At 52.7% G+C, this 17062-nt stretch overlaps 7 protein-coding genes across 7 annotated transcripts; 5 read left to right on the forward strand and 2 right to left on the reverse strand.

The window, feature by feature from the left end:
* Positions 1–1017: 1017 nt before the first annotated feature.
* Positions 1018–3701, forward strand: P152DRAFT_82727 (Rhodanese-like protein). Its single transcript, XM_033683274.1, has 5 exons — positions 1018–1667; positions 1742–1812; positions 1870–2107; positions 2155–2883; positions 2935–3701. Exons 1-5 carry the CDS (start codon positions 1432–1434, stop codon positions 3347–3349), a joined length of 1689 nt encoding a protein of 562 aa, XP_033532412.1. The 5' UTR covers positions 1018–1431; the 3' UTR covers positions 3350–3701.
* Positions 3702–4654: 953 nt separating this feature from the next.
* Positions 4655–5314, forward strand: P152DRAFT_400390 (GINS complex, Sld5 component; the record flags this gene model as incomplete). The annotated part of the gene is made up of 1 exon (XM_033676570.1): positions 4655–5314. One exon carries the CDS (start codon positions 4655–4657, stop codon positions 5312–5314), a length of 660 nt encoding a protein of 219 aa, XP_033532413.1.
* Positions 5315–5364: 50 nt separating this feature from the next.
* P152DRAFT_460074 (alpha/beta-hydrolase) lies at positions 5365–6600 on the reverse strand. Its single transcript, XM_033679819.1, has 6 exons — positions 6580–6600; positions 6500–6527; positions 6430–6452; positions 6356–6382; positions 6160–6308; positions 5365–6100 (listed from the first exon to the last, which is right to left on the reverse strand). The coding sequence occupies exons 1-6, from the start codon at positions 6583–6585 to the stop codon at positions 5464–5466; spliced, it is 870 nt and encodes a 289-aa protein (XP_033532414.1). The 5' UTR covers positions 6586–6600; the 3' UTR covers positions 5365–5463.
* Positions 6601–7080: 480 nt separating this feature from the next.
* Positions 7081–9512, forward strand: P152DRAFT_82830 (subunit of heterotrimeric replication factor). The gene is made up of 5 exons (XM_033683275.1): positions 7081–7338; positions 7389–7698; positions 7746–8301; positions 8348–9240; positions 9297–9512. Exons 2-5 carry the CDS (start codon positions 7541–7543, stop codon positions 9430–9432), a joined length of 1743 nt encoding a protein of 580 aa, XP_033532415.1. The 5' UTR covers positions 7081–7338; positions 7389–7540; the 3' UTR covers positions 9433–9512.
* Positions 9513–9904: 392 nt separating this feature from the next.
* On the forward strand, positions 9905–11846 carry P152DRAFT_439105 (Acetamidase/Formamidase). Its single transcript, XM_033677627.1, has 7 exons — positions 9905–10249; positions 10308–10326; positions 10386–11069; positions 11125–11145; positions 11200–11448; positions 11498–11571; positions 11627–11846. Exons 1-7 carry the CDS (start codon positions 10175–10177, stop codon positions 11741–11743), a joined length of 1239 nt encoding a protein of 412 aa, XP_033532416.1. The 5' UTR covers positions 9905–10174; the 3' UTR covers positions 11744–11846.
* P152DRAFT_483513 (uncharacterized protein) lies at positions 11756–13710 on the reverse strand (the record flags this gene model as incomplete). Its single annotated transcript, XM_033681950.1, has 2 exons — positions 11756–12780; positions 12828–13710. The coding sequence occupies 2 exons, from the start codon at positions 13708–13710 to the stop codon at positions 11756–11758; spliced, it is 1908 nt and encodes a 635-aa protein (XP_033532417.1).
* A 653-nt stretch (positions 13711–14363) lies between these two features.
* On the forward strand, positions 14364–15358 carry P152DRAFT_420079 (putative RNA polymerase II transcriptional coactivator). Its single transcript, XM_033677142.1, has 3 exons — positions 14364–14638; positions 14707–14811; positions 14881–15358. The coding sequence occupies exons 1-3, from the start codon at positions 14465–14467 to the stop codon at positions 15100–15102; spliced, it is 501 nt and encodes a 166-aa protein (XP_033532418.1). The 5' UTR covers positions 14364–14464; the 3' UTR covers positions 15103–15358.
* The last annotated feature ends 1704 nt before the right edge of the window (positions 15359–17062 follow it).

Genomic DNA, 17062 nt, shown 5'->3' on the forward strand with positions numbered 1-17062 from the left:
ACATTTGAGAATTGGGCCAATGACCGTGGGAGAGGGATGTAACCTCGATCTGGTTGCTAGGACAGGCGGACAGGGGGGAGGGATGGTGCATTGGTGCGAGGGGCGTGACGACAAGCGGGGGTTTGGTCTGTGGATTTGGGTCTTGGGAGCGGTTAGCTGCGCGGGCTTGCCGTCTGGGTTCTTACTTCTGACGATTTGACTGTGGAAGATGCGAATCAAGGGAAGGGGAATGGGGGAAGCCCCGGCCCCGAGAGGGTGATACGGAGCCGAACTGGGAGAGCGACAGAGGGGAAGTTACACGACGGGAGGAAGAAGCGAATATGAATGGTTTCTAGAATGTTGCTTAGAAGCAAGGGAGAACAGAACGAGACCAGATGGTAGAGATGGGAGGATATCAAGCTCAACCGCTTCGGTGCATTTACATCCGCATCGGATATACTACGTCAGATAGCTCAATATCAATTATCCAAGCACGGAGTTACTACCAAAATCAGACGATTGACAGCGGTTCTTTTTCAAGAAGGGAATCGAATGTCGAATCGAGGAATAAGCAACTGAAAAGCGGCACGCTATCCATCAATCCCGATTCGCGTCAATCGTGAGCGAAGATCATCATCTTCTTAAACGGGAAGATTTCCACCTAGCAACCAAGCAAACAAGCGTCGGATATGATTTGTCGGTCAGCAAGTTTGCCAGTTGCAAGTTTGCTCTCTTAATCAATTGCAAGCGCCGACGCTTAGAGCCGAAGACCAGTAAGTGAGGGCACCCACCTGTGACGATTTCTTTTGGTTGCTTGGGAGAATGGGAGCGGATTCGTTGACGAGACAACTGCAACGGCTCTTCCTTGCACCTTCTCAACTGCTCCACGCCTGAACCTCCACTGCTCTGCACAGCTTCTGCTCCTCCGCTGCTCTGGTGCTCCCTCAAGCCTCAGTCCTTCATCCTTTTACCATCGTTCCCTCCTTCGATATTAATCATATTCGCTCTTTTATTTCCCATTTCCACCTTCCTTCCGCCACTCTCGCTACGGATTTGTGCTCGACCGGGCGACATCGAGTGGCAGCAGCTCCTGGTTCCCCCCCGCAACGGTTATCGATCGAGCACGCAAATCATCAGCAATCCTGACATGCCGTCCGGCGTCCCAGCTCTCTAACCATCCACACAGCAGATCTTACCTTGCGAAGGATTTCTCCCAGCAGCCATAGAAGCATTTTAGATAGGAATTAGATTTCCAATCTTACGTGCATCCTACTCTGCCGGCAGGTTTCTTACCCTCGAGCCTAACCGGACGGCTTGATATCGAGCTCCGCCCAGACATCGAGTTACACGGATCACATCGTACCAGCAACCGTTAGGAGAGCAATTGGAGAAATCAATTGGGGGACATCCATAGCCGATTGGCAACATTTGCAATTACAAGAATTATCCACCATGGAGTTGTCATCGCCTCTCGCGGCTATTCAGCCCAATGTGTGGAAGTTGGGAGGGCGATTTGAGAGCTCATCACAACTTGGTCCAAACAGCTTCAACTTCAGGGACATGAGCATGAAGAGACATACCAGCAATGAGAACAAGGACTACTTCGCCACCTCTAAACCATTGCGAGGATCTTCACCCTCCGCGAGTTTGGCCGCTGACCTCTCGTCCAACTTCCATATCGATCAAAGGTACGTACATTCCTTGTCCAAGCGTCCGCATATGGAACTGGCATGAGCTTACCATGAATTTTGTGCCATTACAGTCCGCAGTTGCCTCCCACTCCTCGCCGTTCCCTGTTCACATCCAATATCTTCAAGGACTTTGCGAGTAGAGGTATGTCAAATATCACCTCTCCATATTTTCCTTCCCTCAAGCTAACGTCGGTCTCAGACGGAGCCACAACTCCGCCAATTCGCTTCAAAGGAAGCACCACACCCCCCATTCCGTCGTCCCCGGGGTTTGGCTATGACATTATGGTCTCTTCCCCTCTTCCGCACAAGCCGGCTGCACGAGTGTCAGAAATCAAGTTTCAGATTTCGAGCCCTGACTCTCGAGAGGACATGATCTTTCCCACCGACACTCAAGACTGCTTCACCAGTATGCCCAGGAATGAAAGCTTTCGATTCGAGTGAGTTGGTGTCCTGGCACAGATTCTTCTCAACTGACAGCTTCAAGGAACCGTCGTCCATTCCCACGACCATCCCTCAACCGAACCAAGTGTCTGTCTGCATATAATGTTCCCCGTTCTCGACCAGAGAACCAGCTTCCGCCCTTCAAGTTCGGAGGTGGTGTCACCAACATCTCCGTCTCACCCAACACTCTTTCGTTGGATGACGCCTTTATGGCCTCCCCACCGGCCAAGATGCCCGCCTCCCCTCAACTCATGGGACCCCCTCGTTCACGTCCCTCATTTCTAAACACCAACAACACTCGAGGGAATGGATCTCCACTCAGCGGACAGGTCAAGCGGAGCCAATGTCCCTTCCCTCGTCCTCGGAAGCAATTCCGTCGCTCCAACAGCATGTTCGAGCATCCTGGAGATGTGATGAAGCAAGATTCTTCGCCGTTCCAGGGCAATGCTCTTCCTACCGTGATGGATGTGGATGATGCTTATCAGCTTAAGTTACCTCATTCATTGCAACCACATGAGCCAGACAGTCTGCCTCGCCTGGATGCCGACACCATGATCCGCGTTCTGGACGGGGAATTCGCACATTTGTTCGACAACACCGTCGTCGTCGATTGTCGATTCGAGTATGAGTTCGATGGCGGCCACATTGACGGAGCGGACAACTACAACGACAAGGACAAGTTAGCCCGAGAGCTCTTCGACTGCCCTTCACCATCTCAGAGAACTCTTCTCATCCTCCACTGTGAATATTCCGTGCATCGTGCACCTCTCATGTAAGCCATGACCTCAACCATCTCCCTTCGCCATCCCTAACTTGTTTCCAGGGCGAAATATATCCGCGCCCAAGACCGCGCCGTCAACGCAAACCACTACCCCCGCCTCACCTACCCCGAAGTCTACATCCTCGATGGCGGCTACTCCGCCTTCTTCAACGCCCACCGCACCCGCTGCGTCCCCCAATCCTACGTCGAGATGGGCTCCAAGGAACACGAACGCGCCTGCGAACGCGGCATGGACCGCCTCCGCCAGCGCAAGAAGCTCAGCCGTGCGCAGACGTACGCCTTCGGCCAGCGGAACATCACCGGGATGACCCTTGGCGGCATCCAGGAGAGCCCGACCGCACCGCAGGGGCGGAGTCAGAGCCATCGGATGGTGTTGGGTCGACAAGACGACTGGGCGGAGGCGAATAATGTCTTCGATACGAGACGGTCCCTTACCAAGCGGATGGCGTCGTATTGAGCGGTTCTGCATCATGCATTGAGCATTTCTATTTCTGATATCGCTTTTCCCGCTTGGGGAAGCGGGCGTTCCACGATGGTTGCATTTCGGCGGTGTCGAATGCAGTCTATGACTTCTCACGCACGTCTCTTCTTCGTTTCTCGAACATGCTCGCTGAGTATCTTACTTTCCGGCCACCGGCCTAACTTTACGGACCTTTTCTTATCTTCGGAGCCTCTCGAGCTGTCCCTTCGTCGAGCTGACAGAAATCCTGGCTCAACTCACCACGATCGTCAATCACCGTACCTTTCTATGTCTACCGCCACGGACGGCGTTGTCTACACACTCACGAAAACGTCTCCTATTGCCTTTTCTTCCTATCGACCCACCGACCAACTACCCTTTTTTCACGAGTACCATCCTCTGAACTTCAAAACCCGCTCCCCGAGCGTCCCTTTCCTCGCCCTCTATTCCTTCGGCGCCAGGAAGTCATTCTCCTTCCCACCCCCCGAGTCCATGCTTTCCACCGCGTTCCACTACCCGGGGGTCTTTTGTATGAATCCTTCGCACACAGATACCACCCCCCCTTTATTGTTTGTTTCTAATTCCCACAGCCCCTCCTGCGATGATCGCGGGAGTATACGCGGCTGTGGACCGATTGTCTCGTGCCGTTTGCGGCAGTTTGATTGTTTTCAGATGATGCGAGGAAAAGATGTGATGTGAAGATGGAGAACGCGAAAAGGAGAGAGAGAGGTACACACACGCTACATTGTTCCTGGAACGGAACGAACGTTTTAGATGGATGGATGGATGGATGGGGAACGCTGTATTGTATTACTTTTCTGATCGAGGTCGGTAAAATGAAAGAAAATTTTGTATAAATTCTTGGGTTTAGGTGATCCTGCGTATCGTTATCCATCTTCCCACTGAGGACCCGCTTCATCATTCCATGCACTGCGCGAGCGAGAATGAGGTGGTGTCCGGAGGGAAGGGAGATATCGATTTGGACGATCCAGTCAGAGTCTGGTTTGTCGTCAGGCATGTATTGATGCCTCAGGCTATAAAGTGATCGTCAGTTCCGCTCTGTTGGTCAACATCGGCGGATGTTAAAGAAGCGGTATTTCTACATCGTGGAATGTTCGGGAGTTGTTAATAGTATTCTAAGTTGAAACCCCTTCTCTTATGCTCAAGGAAGTCCGAACCTCATCGTCCGTCTTCCAATGGGTTTCAATCTCCCATAAAGTCCTATTCTCCACACCCTCAACGTCCACCACCTTTCCAACTCCCCCCTCCAACTCCCCCCTCCAACCACCTCCCACCCACCAAATGGACATCGACATCTCCGACATCCTCGCCTCCGTCTCCCCCCCCTCCGTCTCCCCCTCCCTCCTCGACCTCCAATCCCTCACCCGCGCCTTCATCGCCGAGCGCGTTGCTCCCTCTCTCCTCCCCTATCCCTCCGCCCTCATGACCCGCGTCCTCGCCCGCATCGCCGCGCAAATCGAGCTCGTCGAGCACGAAACCGGCAAGGTCGACCCGCGCGCCAACTTCCGCCTCGTGGTGCTGCAGACCGAGGTGGAGCGCTGGAAGTACCTGGTGCGGGCGCTGCTGCGCGCGCGGATCGCGAAGCTGGCGGACTATCCACTGTTTTACCTCGAGGATGCGGAGGTGAGTGGAAGGTTGTCGGCGGCGGAGCGGCAGTACTTGGGGGCAAGGCAAGGGTTGTTAGGGGAGCATTATGCGGTGGCGTTTTTGGGGCAGTTTCCGGCGGGGTTGCGGCGGTTGGACGATGCGAGTGGGGGGGTGAGGATGGTGGATCGACCGGATGAGGAGGCGGCGGTGTTTGTGCGGTGTTTGCGGGATATAGGGCCGGTGAGGGTGGAGGGGACGGATACGGAGGCGGATATGCGGAGGGGGGATGTGTGGGTGATGCGGTGGAGTGTGGTGAGGGAGTGGTGGGAGAATGGAGATGTGGAGCTGATTTGAAGATTGGGGATGGAACGGTCGGATAGGATGAGCGAGAGACAGATTTCATGACGGGAGGTTGCTGGAGTGGTCATTGGATATCATGACGGTAAGACAAGGACCTCGCCAATTCAGCGCAATCGTGGGCTAACAATAAGGAAACCAGACCGTCAGTGGCCTTGCAACCACCCAAGCATCTGCCCGAACGCCACATCCTGCGCTTGCTTTATCGCCGGATCTTCATAATCGCCATACACGGCGAACCCATGCGGAACTTTGGGGTACACTTTCACCTCATGTTCCACCTCCGCCTTCTCTAGCGCCTCCACCCCCCGCCGCCGCACCTCATCCGGAAACAGCGAATCGTTCTCCACGCAGATCAAACACATCGGAACCTTCACCCCCGCCACATCCTCCTTTTCAACTAGCGTCCCATGCGCCACTGCCCCTGCCTTGATCATCGGCCCCGTCGTCGTGATCCCCCGCTCCTCATCCACCTCCGTCTTCCCCCACCCGAGCGTCTCCTTGTGCTCCCCGGCGAGCAGCAAGATGTACTTGGCCCCGAAGCAGTATCCGACACCGTATACCCCCCCGCCGTTTGCCACGGCGTCGGCGAATTCCTCGTGGGCGCTTTCGAGGACTTTGTGTAGGACAGGGAGCACGCGCTGCGGGGTGTGGTAGGCGAGCCACATGTCGATGCGGAAAGACTTGACGACATCGGCGGCGCCGTGTTTGAGTTTTTCGATGATGGGGGAGGCGTCGTCGACGGAGTCGGTGGCGGAGTTGGGGGCGGGGTTGCCTTCGAATCTAGACGAGACATGTCAGACTGCGCGCTGGAGTGAGTTCGTGAGGTCGGGAGAACTGACTGATCTGGCATGACTACGACAAAGCCTTCCGACGCATATTTGTCCGCCTGCAATTGGTTGTTCGTCGATTTAATACCGGTGCCACCGGTGAGGAAGAGGAGGAGCTTGGACGGCGAGTGGGGATAGTCGGAGGGTTTAGATATGTAGCACTACAACGGTCACTGTCTGATCAGACAATGGATGGGGTATGCTATACATCTATCGAACCCAAGCTGGCCATCTCCTACTCCTATATTAGCTCCTTTCCATCTATGCTTCGAGACTTCTTACTCCAGTCGGCACCTCTCCAATAGCTGTCTGAATGTCAATAGTGGTGGCTTAATAGAACTGTGGTCCTTACGAGTCGGCCGATCCGTCACGCAGTGCTCCTACACTTCATTAGAAGACGGCTCTTCAATTCATGCCTTGAACGCCACTCACTCCCATGCCGGCCCCCTCCTGTGCCTGACTATCGCCAGACGTCATCGGTGCCGTTTCAGTGGCGTCCATTTCCGGAGCTCTCGTCGCAACATCGTCGGTAGTAGGATCGGAGGCCGTGCGCGTAGGTTCAGACATGATTGCAATGGACTTGAACAAATGAGCGGATATCAATTTATAAACTCTTCAACCAAAGATTTCGCTCCGAACACAGTTCAAATAAGCATAAGGTGAGATTCGTGGAATGCTTTGTTCATGTCTGAGAGGTTGGGGTGCGGAGCGGAGCGGGGTGGGGCGGAGTGCTTGGCTGCGGGGTAGTGATGGTCCCTTTCCCTTTGGCATCCTCCCCAGTCCCCTTTCTGTGCCATCCCAAGGGTGTTGTACGTGTAGTTTTTTCTCCTCAACAAAACAGAGTGAAATAAAGCTTAAGAGAATAAATGTGGGGCGAAAATAATGTAATAATTGACCGTTTTCAACGCCTTAGGAGTGTCCAGTAACCAACCAGTGGTGTATTCCGTACCCTATGCTCTTCAAAGTTCAAACTTCCCCTCTAGTCACGTGAATCATCTCATTTAGCGCGACGACGCGTCGCAATGCTGAACGCGTCCATCAACTTGCCACCGCGAAGCGATTTAATTTCATGACAACGCTGCCTAACAATTGCTCGTGGAGGAAGTTAAACATCACATTATCCATCAATATGACGGCAGAATCACCTGCTGCAGCTGCAGCCAAAGAGACCATTACCCAGGGCATCATCAAGTTCGTCCACCGTCCGCAAAATCATTGCATGATCGCTAATGACAGTCCAGACGAATCTTTGTCGAAACTGGCAAAGATGGCATCAAAGATGAGCAGTTCGTCGTGCAAATCATCAACCTTCGTGAGCAAACGAAACCAGGTGGTGCTAGACGGATCAGGCTCGTCATGAACGATACTCAGTTCACGGCGTTCGGAATTCTTGATGCGCGTACGTCCTCCGCTTCTACAAATCTCAAATGCATCGGATCGCTTACTTGTCACAGATCTCTGTCCGCTTGTGGACGAAGGCTCTTTGCGCCAGGGCCAGCTTGTCCGGGTGTTAAAGCATCAGCTCGTTATATCCAACGCCACCGGAGCCAAGTCAGTACATTTCATCTCCGGTTCGTCCTCGTGCTGACTAGATGTAGATTCGCAATGATCGAAGAGATGGAGGTACTCGCCCAGTACGGAACGCAGGAGAAGATTGGAAATCCTCGAAACATCTCCGAAATCCTCGACTCGGCAAAAGACGCCGGCGCAAAGCCGCAGCCAGCTGGAATAACGGGTGACAACTTCTACGGTGCGAAGCCCGAATCGAAAGCGCAAGATATCCCTCAACGTTCCAACAATCCTCGACCTGGCTTTGGAGGTGGCGCTCATCCACACGTTCTTCCGATCGAGGGTCTCAGTCCATACCAGAACAAATGGACCATTCGAGTCCGTTGCACGCATAAGTCGGATATCAAGACCTGGCACAAGCAGAGTGGAGAAGGCAAGCTCTTCAGCGTCAACCTTCTGGACGAGGGCGGCGAGATCCGGGCGACTGGCTTCAATGCTGAGTGCGACAATCTATATGACCTTTTCCAGGAAGGCATGGTGTACTACATTTCCAGTCCTGCCAAGATTAATATTGCGAAGCGGCAATTCACTCAGATCAACAACGAGTATGAGATTGTGTTTGAGAGGGATACACAGGTCGAGAAGGTAAGCAGATTGTCTGCGCGCCTGAAATGTTACTAATACCATTCAGGCCGAAGATCAATCCAACGCTCCCCAAGTCCGCTACAACTTCACACCCATTGGCAGCCTCCAAGACATCGCGAAGGACACGACCATCGATACCATCGGTGTTCTCAAAGATGTTGGCGAGCTATCCCAGATCGTCTCCAAGACCACCAGCAAGCCATACGACAAGCGCGAACTCACACTCGTGGACGATTCGTTGCATTCGGTACGTCTGACGATCTGGGGAAACCAGGCCACCAACTTCGACACCATGCCGGAAAGTATCATCGCGTTCAAGGGCTGCAAAGTCTCAGATTTCGGCGGTCGAAGTCTTTCCCTCCTAAGCTCCGGCTCCATGACCGTCAGCCCAGACATCGACGATGCATTCCGTCTCAAAGGATGGTTTGACGCCCAAGGCAAGACCGATACCTTTACCACGTTCCAGAACATGGCTGGAGCCGGCGACATGGGGGGGACGCGGTCCAACGAGCTGAAGACAATCGGGCAAGTCAAGGACGAGGAGCTGGGCATGCACAACGAACCGGCGTACTTCACTGTCAAAGCCACCATCTCCTATGTCAAGCGTGAGAACTACTGCTACGCGGCTTGCAAAGGGGACAGCTGCAACCGCAAGGTTCAGGAGATCGAGCCGGGGAACTGGCGATGCGAGTGGTGCGAGAAGAGTCATGACGCGCCGAATTACCGGTATATCATCTCGATCAACGTGGTCGATCACACCGGATCGATGTGGCTGACGTGCTTCGACGAGCCGGGGAACGTCGTCATGGGGATGAGTGCGAACGAGCTGCATGCGCTGGGTGAGGAGGGGAATAATACGCTTGTGTTCGAGGATGCGAACCTCAAGACGTTGACATTCCGTTGCAGAGCGAAGACGGACACCTACCAGGACCAGCAACGGTGAGTTCTGCTACCAACCTACCCGTCGTACCATATGCTTACTGACATTATTCTAGGATTCGATATCAGGTCAATTCTGCTGCTCCTCTCAATTTCCCTGCTGAGTCTGCCAGACTCCAAGCGTTGATCAAGCAGTACGAGGGTCTCCCGGATCTTGTTAAGGAGGCAGGTGACCAGAGTCTCTTTGTTTAGTAGGGTCCTACTCAGATTGGCGTGTTTGGTGGGTGTCTTCATACTGTCATGTCTATCCGAAGGACGTCGAGATGGGAAGTATCACTGTGTACGGGTGCATGATCCACCATGAATATGGGTACTGGCATAAGCATATGCGGATTACACATCTGTGTATGCTATGAGACGAAAACATGGAGTTACATGGATAGGGGTTCAACAAGGTGGGATACTTGTATTAGAGAGGACAATGACAGATACCAATGTAGTATCAATTACAACGGGCTTCACATTGCATGGTGCCTTCGATCTCCTTACCGCGACAAGCCGCACAGCCAAATCCTTTTTCATTTGCTCTCTTCTTATCCGAGCCCATATCTGCCTATCATATCCGATGCCGATGTTGGATCGTCCAGAATTTCCTAGGGGCTAGCTAACCCCGCCCTTCGCGCCCTTGGGTCCAGATTTCCCATCCCTGACATCACATTCGCCCGCCAGAATCGGAGCTCTCTGATAGCTTTATCTCCTTGGATAGTACATGTTATCAATCGAAATACTGGCATTGACGAACCCTGACGCGGCAGTTGACAGGACTGTTATGAAACAAGTAGAGCTCCCCCGAGTTGGTTATAAGTCTTACATCTCCTTCCTCGTTCTGTTGCTCTTAGAATTCGCTCGAGTCATCTACCTTTGAGGTCCAATTGAGTGCAATTCTGAGAATCTTCAACATAAACCTAGCTGTCTTTACATTCATTCGTTCACTATGGGTCTAAAGGGAATTAAATATGCCGCGAAGGTGGACCTGGAGAAGCCCGCCGCTGAGCAGGCATGCTTACATGTATGACCGCTTTTACAAATACCTATCATTCTGTGCAGTGTTGGCTGACTTACCGCAGAATCGCTGGCACCCCGATAGTGAGTAATTATCCTAATTCAGAAACCGAACGGACGGCCAGATCTAACAATCCCCTTAGTCCCCTCGGTCACCACCATCACCCCCGGCGAACCTGTCAAAATTGAATGCATCGACTGGACCGGCGGCCAAATCGGCAACAATGACTCTGCCAATGATGTCCGCGACGTCGACCTCACCCGTGTGCACTACCTCACCGGCCCCTTCGACATCTCCGGTGCCGAACCCGGCGACGTCCTCCTCGTCGAAATCCAAGACGTGCAGCCCCTAGAAGAGCAACCCTGGGGCTTCACAGGCGTGTTCGCGAAAGAGAATGGCGGCGGGTTCCTCGACGAACTGTACCCCGCGCCCGCGAAAGCCATCTGGGACTTCGAGGGGATCCACTGCAGCAGTCGGCATATCCCCGGGGTGCGGTTCGCGGGGCTGATCCATCCAGGGATCCTGGGGTGCGCGCCCAGTCAGGAGGTATTGGAGACGTGGAATCGGAGAGAGGGGGAGCTGGTGGCGGCGAATACGGAGGTGGGGAGGGAGGTGGCGAAGTTGCCGGAGCCGGTGAATGTGCATGCGGGGAGTGCGGATAAGGAGATGAAGGAACGGGTGGGGAGGGAGGGGGCGAGGACGATTCCTGGAAGGCCGGAACATGGTGGGAATTGCGATATTAAGAACTTGTCGCGAGGGAGTAAGGTGTATCTGCCGGTGCATGTTAAAGGGGCGAAGTTTAGTGTGGGAGATCTGCATTTCTCGCGTAAGTAAATCCGGTGTACAGATGTGAAGTGCTATGCTGATGGTTACTCCTCCAGAGGGCGATGGAGAGATTTCTTGTAAGTCATGACCCCTCAAGACACGCGTGAAGGCCTCGAAATAACCTTGTCAAGTCTGCGGCGCCATCGAAATGGCAGGTGTTATCACCCTCAAGTTCTCGGTCATAAAGAACGGCCTGGCCGAACTCGCCATGAAGTCTCCGATTTACATTCCAGGCCCCGTCGAGCCGCAATTCGGACCGGGACGATACATCTACTTCGAAGGATTCAGTGTCGACGAGAACGGCAAACAGCACTACATGGATACGACGGTCGCGTATCGGCAGACGACGCTCCGGTGTTTCGAGTACTTGAAGCGATTCGGTAGGTTCTATCCGGGAAATTACGACGCTATAGCTGCTGACCGTGAAAGGCTATAATGACTACCAGATTTATCTGCTGCTTTCATGTGCTCCTGTACAAGGCCACATTGCCGGTGTTGTGGATGTGAGTTAAACCGCGGATGCTACTGATGACGACTGAGAATGGCTGACTGTCCCAGATTCCAAACGCCTGCACCACCATGGGGCTTCCGATCGATATCTTCGACTTTGATATTTTACCATCGGCGCCGGTCCAGAAGAGGGACATGGGATCGTGTGCATTTGCAAGCAACTAATCATCTTTTTGGTTATATTGGTATGGGCCGACTCTGCGTTGACGCTCCGTCGTCTATATATAGCCAACCGAGCTTTGAAGAAATGAAATCTCTCACAACCGGGCCCTTTTCAAGCACCAAGACCGTCGCAAGTACAATGAACAAACAAGGAAACGCCACCGCGCAATACACGTAAAATTCCTTGCTCCCCGGCTTATACGGGTCTCCGATACTAAAAATGCTCGCGATCGACGCCAACGGCACGAACACTGTCGCGACATACGTCAACAGCTTCAGCGTCCCCTGCTCTTCCCTCGCCAGCTTCGCCTCTTCGATCGCCTGCCGGTTCCCCTGCATCCCCGCCCGCCCGATGATGTGGTTCGTCGACCGGTCATAGTAGTCCTTGAGCGCGTTCAGCCGCTGCGCCGCGAACTGGAAATCTTTCCGACAGTCCCGCCAGTCTTGCGTGCGGGTGCAGCTGGGGTCATTCCAGCGGATCCCAAGGCTGAGGATTGTAGTCTCGATATCTCCGAGGTATTCTTGGACTCGGAAACGGTACCAGGCGTTCTCTAGGGAGCGGGTATTGATCGCGATGGTGGGTTTCGCGGGCTTGAGGTCGAACCATGACTTGGTCTTGGGGGATGAGGTAGCATCTTTCCAGTCGGCGGTTCGGATGGCGTCGAATTGGTTGCTGATGAGGGAGATGAGTTGAATGTATTTCGAGGCGCAGATCTTCTTGACGAAGAGGAATGGATCGTCGTCGGAGAGGTGGTGCCCATGCTTCGTGTAGTAGTACACCAGGTCATCAAAAAGGCATTCTCGTGCTGGTTCTGTAGTGGTCGAAATGCCCTGGCTCGGCTGATGCTGAGAGTCATTGTCAGACGGCGATATGGAGCGTGCGTCTCCAGTCTGTGAAGCTTCATGTTGCAAAAACTTGTTGTATCCATCCGGCCTCGGTACGAAATCCGCATATCCCCCAAGAAAATTGCTCATGTTATTGAGGTCAATGGGCGAACCTCTCGCTATCCGCTTGAGGGCCGGATCGCAGAGTATGAGCGCTGGAACACATTAGCTAGAGGATCCTAATTGTTGAGAACTAACTCACCATCATATCCCCCGTCCTTGTATCTATGTATCCAAAAAGAACATTTCCTTGGCGTGATCAACACAGTCTCATCCTCACGCTCTTGCCAACGGTGGTAGATCACTGGCCGAGCTGTATCCGCACAGTTCGCCGTGAGCAACTTCTTATGTTCTGTCGACTTGTGTCGACCATCTTCAACCTCACCAAACTGTACCTCCTTTCCGCTGTATTTGTACAAGTCATAGTATCGGATACAGGCATAGTCGCACAGGTCATGGGCAGACGGCAGGGTGGGAACCTCGATGTGTTCGTCGAAAACAATCTTCGTCCCCCGCTCGACATGCTGCGCGAAGAACATGGGATCCAGTCCCAGTTCGCAGAAGAATTCTCCGAATAGCTTGACCAGGGCAGGCGTGACGCCTTCAGCTAGGTATATCCTCTTTCTCTTCCTACTTCTAATTGGGGTTCCTTGCTCATCCGGCGAGTCATCTCCATTCGTAACCCTTTCTATTTTGATTTCTTGCCTCCGCTGCTGAAAGTGTTCACTCCACAGAGTGCTGTCCACATCTCCAAGTCCCACCGTTTCTTGGAACCCATCTCCATACGACTCGATGAGGCAAGTCTTCGTCTTTCGCGCATGTAACGGGGCGATAGCAGCCGACGACGAGTCTTGCCTCCGCAGGCTCGGTTCAGCCTGGCATAGCCGCTGAATGTACCTCTGAAGGACGCCTGTATCACAAAGCCAGCTCCCGTCATTGCGAGCTATTGCCTCCGCTCGTTCAGTGGATATGCTGCTTACGTGACCGGCCGATATACCTCTTCCATTGGTACCTGTTCGAGAAATCCCGGATCTTTGTGTCTGGCGATGACTTGGAAGTAACGGGAGGCCGGTAGAAGTGGACATTGTTGGACTGAATGACGAAATGGCTTGATTGTCGAAGAACGCTGACTCAGGAAGGGCAAGAACAAGGTACAGAGATGTTTATTGATCATGATTGAAAACTAGAGTTTGATCTACACTTAAAACCCACGGGTAGGCATCTCCAGCCTTGCAGTACCAGGCTGAGGCCTAGGAGGTCTCGAATCTCTCGATCCCATACGGCTAGATGATTGTCCGATAAGGCCCATGGCACGTCACATTGGCCCACGTTCGCGAAACGAGGTGTGCATATCGATGTTTTACCCTCCGCATTTTGAAAGCGATCAGTTCCATGAGGTTCGAGCCTTTCGTACGCCCTGGAGGAGGCAGGACAAGGCAGCATTGTCATCAGCCACCAGCGCTTCACGAGGCGCTGCATCCACCCGTTTCAAATGGCGGGGAAGGGCTGGCAGTCAGGGCTGTTTGGTATCGCGGTATCTACCATTAGAATGACAATGAGTACTAAGTTTGGGGCAGGCAAATATTGTTGTAGAAGTAATACAGAAGATGGGAGAAGTTAGCAACATATGATGCACTGCTGGGTCGGACTGGAGTTTGCCTTGGGGCCTCAATCGCGTCGCGTCGTAACGTCAACCACGTCTACTAGTCAAGTCCAACCATTATACCTATCCTAAATACCCCCAACAGCGATTTACCTCTACCCATTCTTCGATCACGCTCAAAACTTCCAATTCTCCTTGGTCCTATCTCAAGCACTCCTAACCATAGTCCACGCATCATGCCCCCCAAGCGAACCAAAGCCGACTACGAAGCCGATGACTTCGTCGTCTCCGACGAACATGACGATTCCGCTCCCAGCAAGAGATCCAAAACCTCAAAGGTCGCCTCAAAGGGCGCGAGTAAAGTTAATAATAAACCGCAAACCGACGACGAAGGCGGATTGTTCTGGGAGGTATGTCTGGACCATCGGCGCCTGCGCAAGCCCGCAATCCACGCCCGCTAATCGAGGACCGGGCGCAGATCTCTAACACTCGACGGGTCACGATCAGCGAGTACAGAGGGAAGACGATGGTGAGCTTGCGGGAATATTACGAGAAAGACGGGAAGGTGTTGCCCGGGAGGAAGGTAGGCTCTATTCAGCCCTCTACTGAACCCCATGCTGGACATCTAGAATCTGACCACAGGGATACCTAGGGAATTACCCTTACGCTGGAACAGTACTCAAATCTTGTCACTCTGCTACCGCACATCGAGAAGGTGCTGGACGATCGAGAGGAGCAGGTGGCGAGACCGGAATATGATGAGTTGAAAGCGGAATCGGCAGAGGAGGATAAGATCGAGGTGAGGGGTATTGGGGGGTCGAAACCCGAGCCGTCGAGGCCAAATTTCGTAGCGACAGATGATGAGGATGAGTGAGTGATAGTTGTGGTTGGGAAGAGCTGCTTGGATGAGGTGATTTTGGCACACATACCTTGCCTATTTGCGGTAAGGAGATGCGCCGCTAAGTGTATTATAGTATGAGAACAACCGTCGGTTCAGACGGCGTTAACGACAGGATGAATCATCTTCCCAAGCGTGTAGGATAAGTACGCTTGCAAAGGGGGTTGACAGCGCTCACTGTGGAGCGCCGATGACACGGCGAGAGAATCTTATAACGGGCCGAGTCCTTGAGAATCCAATGCGTACAACGTGCTGAGCGTGTGTTCGGAAGACATGGGGCTCCTCCATTCGATGAACTGCTTCCGTGTCCGTCTGATCATCCGTCTTCGGTTCAGTATAACCATTCAAACGCGAAAGGAAGCGTTCGAGTTCACCATTCTCCACAGCATCTCCCCTTCCTTCGTCGCTTGGTCCCCGAGCTTCCTCATTGAAGACGCTAACGGTGAAGTGATGGAGGAAATGTCACCGGGCTTCGGCTGCTTCTGCGGATATCGCTTCATCGACTGAGGCGACGCGACGTAGCATGTTAGACAAGTGTATGAATGCTCGAATAAATAGCACATGATAACAAGAGTCAGACTTGACGGGAATTGAGAGTTAGACCGTGCTTAAATACGACTCATGACAAGAGGGCGCTCCAGCGCCGGTTCTCTCCTCCGTAATGGTGGATATATCTTAAGAAATGCCCAAGCCAACACCGACGGGCATAGATTCGACACAAATTAGCAACGCTGAATACAGAAAACATGAGGTCTAGGCGATTAAGCCTGATCTGCAGTTCAAACGTATCGAATATCGATGCATTCAACGCGATCGACACGATCCGGATCGTAGATCCTCAGCCATATCTTGATTATCTTCCTTTTGATGTCGATCATCATGAAACTGTCCGTACAGCTGACGGAATTTTCGCCATCAACCGAGTGTTTGATATGAAGGCAAACAACGATAGTGTATAGGATGGACTTGAATCTTGATACTGACGGTTCCATTTCGACCGCCCCTGCAGTCTGGGCCTGATAGCGGGAAGCGTTGCCTGTTGCTCCTTGCTGCATAGGTACTTTCGCTTACGTACAGATACTGCGTCCCCTCAGGGTGTGCGTATGTGTAAACGAGAATACGTACGTACTACATAATTACTATGTATGTACAGGTAAGCAGCCACCCCACGCCATACAAGCAGTTGCAAGGCCAATCCACCTTCGAGTCAGGATACGTTGACTTGAAGTTGGCGAGCTTTGTGGTCTCCTAAACTGCTCACTGCTGGCCCGGTAGCTTTCATGAGCAGTGATACGGATACTGCATAATTACAGAATTGCCATGATAGATGTTCTCAGGTTATCCTGAATCCCACGACGGATCTCAGAACTGCCGAGCATCAGACTCGTTCTAGAAGGTGGTTAAGTGGAGGAACATTCATTGACATTTGACGCCAATGATGCGAAGATCAAATGCTGGCCGATGGTCCTGGTGCCAAGCCGCTTAGGACGCCACACTCCCCGCAGGCTGCAAGGCAGTCAGATACCAGGCAAGCCAGCGCAGCTTAACCATTCCAATGATGATTCCAATTTCCATGTATTTATGCGTACAGATACTGAGTGGAACTTGGATTATGTGGCATAAAGACAGTGAAATGAGCTTCGAATCAATATCATTATATGTATGAATGTCATCCTGGTATCTGACAAAGTTAGCCGCGAAAAAGCAAATGAATACGGCAGCCCCTGTCGCGACTCGAACTCAGGTACGAATGATTGGGTGGTCCCCCTTTTCCCACCGCGAATGCTTAGCCTCCTCCACTGTGTTGAAGCTCCATCGTCAATTTGGCATTCCCATTAATCCGTTAGGTATTATCCACTATCCCAATCCGATCATCCCGTAACCCGTTAGGCCTTGTCCCGTAGTCCAATTCGCTCGCGTGTCTATCCCTTTTACT

The sequence above is a fragment of the Eremomyces bilateralis genome (genome assembly GCF_010015585.1).
Source record: "Eremomyces bilateralis CBS 781.70 unplaced genomic scaffold P152scaffold_16, whole genome shotgun sequence".
Classification (NCBI taxonomy): domain Eukaryota; kingdom Fungi; phylum Ascomycota; class Dothideomycetes; order Eremomycetales; family Eremomycetaceae; genus Eremomyces; species Eremomyces bilateralis.

Excerpts from the sequence above, each read along its gene's own strand:
- P152DRAFT_82727 (XM_033683274.1), top strand. The coding sequence starts at position 1,432 with ATGGAGTTGTCATCGCCTCTCGCGGCTATTCAGCCCAATGTGTGGAAG. Across the intron at positions 1,668-1,741 it reads AACTTCCATATCGATCAAAG|TCCGCAGTTGCCTCCCACTC; the intron begins GTACGTACATTC and ends GTGCCATTACAG. Across the intron at positions 2,884-2,934 it reads GTGCATCGTGCACCTCTCAT|GGCGAAATATATCCGCGCCC; the intron begins GTAAGCCATGAC and ends ACTTGTTTCCAG.
- P152DRAFT_460074 (XM_033679819.1), bottom strand. Across the intron at positions 6,453-6,499 it reads CGTGACGGATCGGCCGACTC|CTATTGGAGAGGTGCCGACT; the intron begins GTAAGGACCACA and ends ACATTCAGACAG. Across the intron at positions 6,383-6,429 it reads TTGGAGAGGTGCCGACTGGA|GAGATGGCCAGCTTGGGTTC; the intron begins GTAAGAAGTCTC and ends ATATAGGAGTAG.
- P152DRAFT_82830 (XM_033683275.1), top strand. The coding sequence starts at position 7,541 with ATGCGCGTACGTCCTCCGCTTCTACAAATCTCAAATGCATCGGATCGC. Across the intron at positions 7,699-7,745 it reads TCCAACGCCACCGGAGCCAA|ATTCGCAATGATCGAAGAGA; the intron begins GTCAGTACATTT and ends GACTAGATGTAG. Across the intron at positions 8,302-8,347 it reads GGGATACACAGGTCGAGAAG|GCCGAAGATCAATCCAACGC; the intron begins GTAAGCAGATTG and ends AATACCATTCAG.
- P152DRAFT_439105 (XM_033677627.1), top strand. The coding sequence starts at position 10,175 with ATGGGTCTAAAGGGAATTAAATATGCCGCGAAGGTGGACCTGGAGAAG. Across the intron at positions 11,449-11,497 it reads CGAGTACTTGAAGCGATTCG|GCTATAATGACTACCAGATT; the intron begins GTAGGTTCTATC and ends TGACCGTGAAAG. Across the intron at positions 11,572-11,626 it reads ACATTGCCGGTGTTGTGGAT|ATTCCAAACGCCTGCACCAC; the intron begins GTGAGTTAAACC and ends TGACTGTCCCAG.
- P152DRAFT_420079 (XM_033677142.1), top strand. The coding sequence starts at position 14,465 with ATGCCCCCCAAGCGAACCAAAGCCGACTACGAAGCCGATGACTTCGTC. Across the intron at positions 14,639-14,706 it reads AAGGCGGATTGTTCTGGGAG|ATCTCTAACACTCGACGGGT; the intron begins GTATGTCTGGAC and ends GACCGGGCGCAG. Across the intron at positions 14,812-14,880 it reads AGGTGTTGCCCGGGAGGAAG|GGAATTACCCTTACGCTGGA; the intron begins GTAGGCTCTATT and ends AGGGATACCTAG.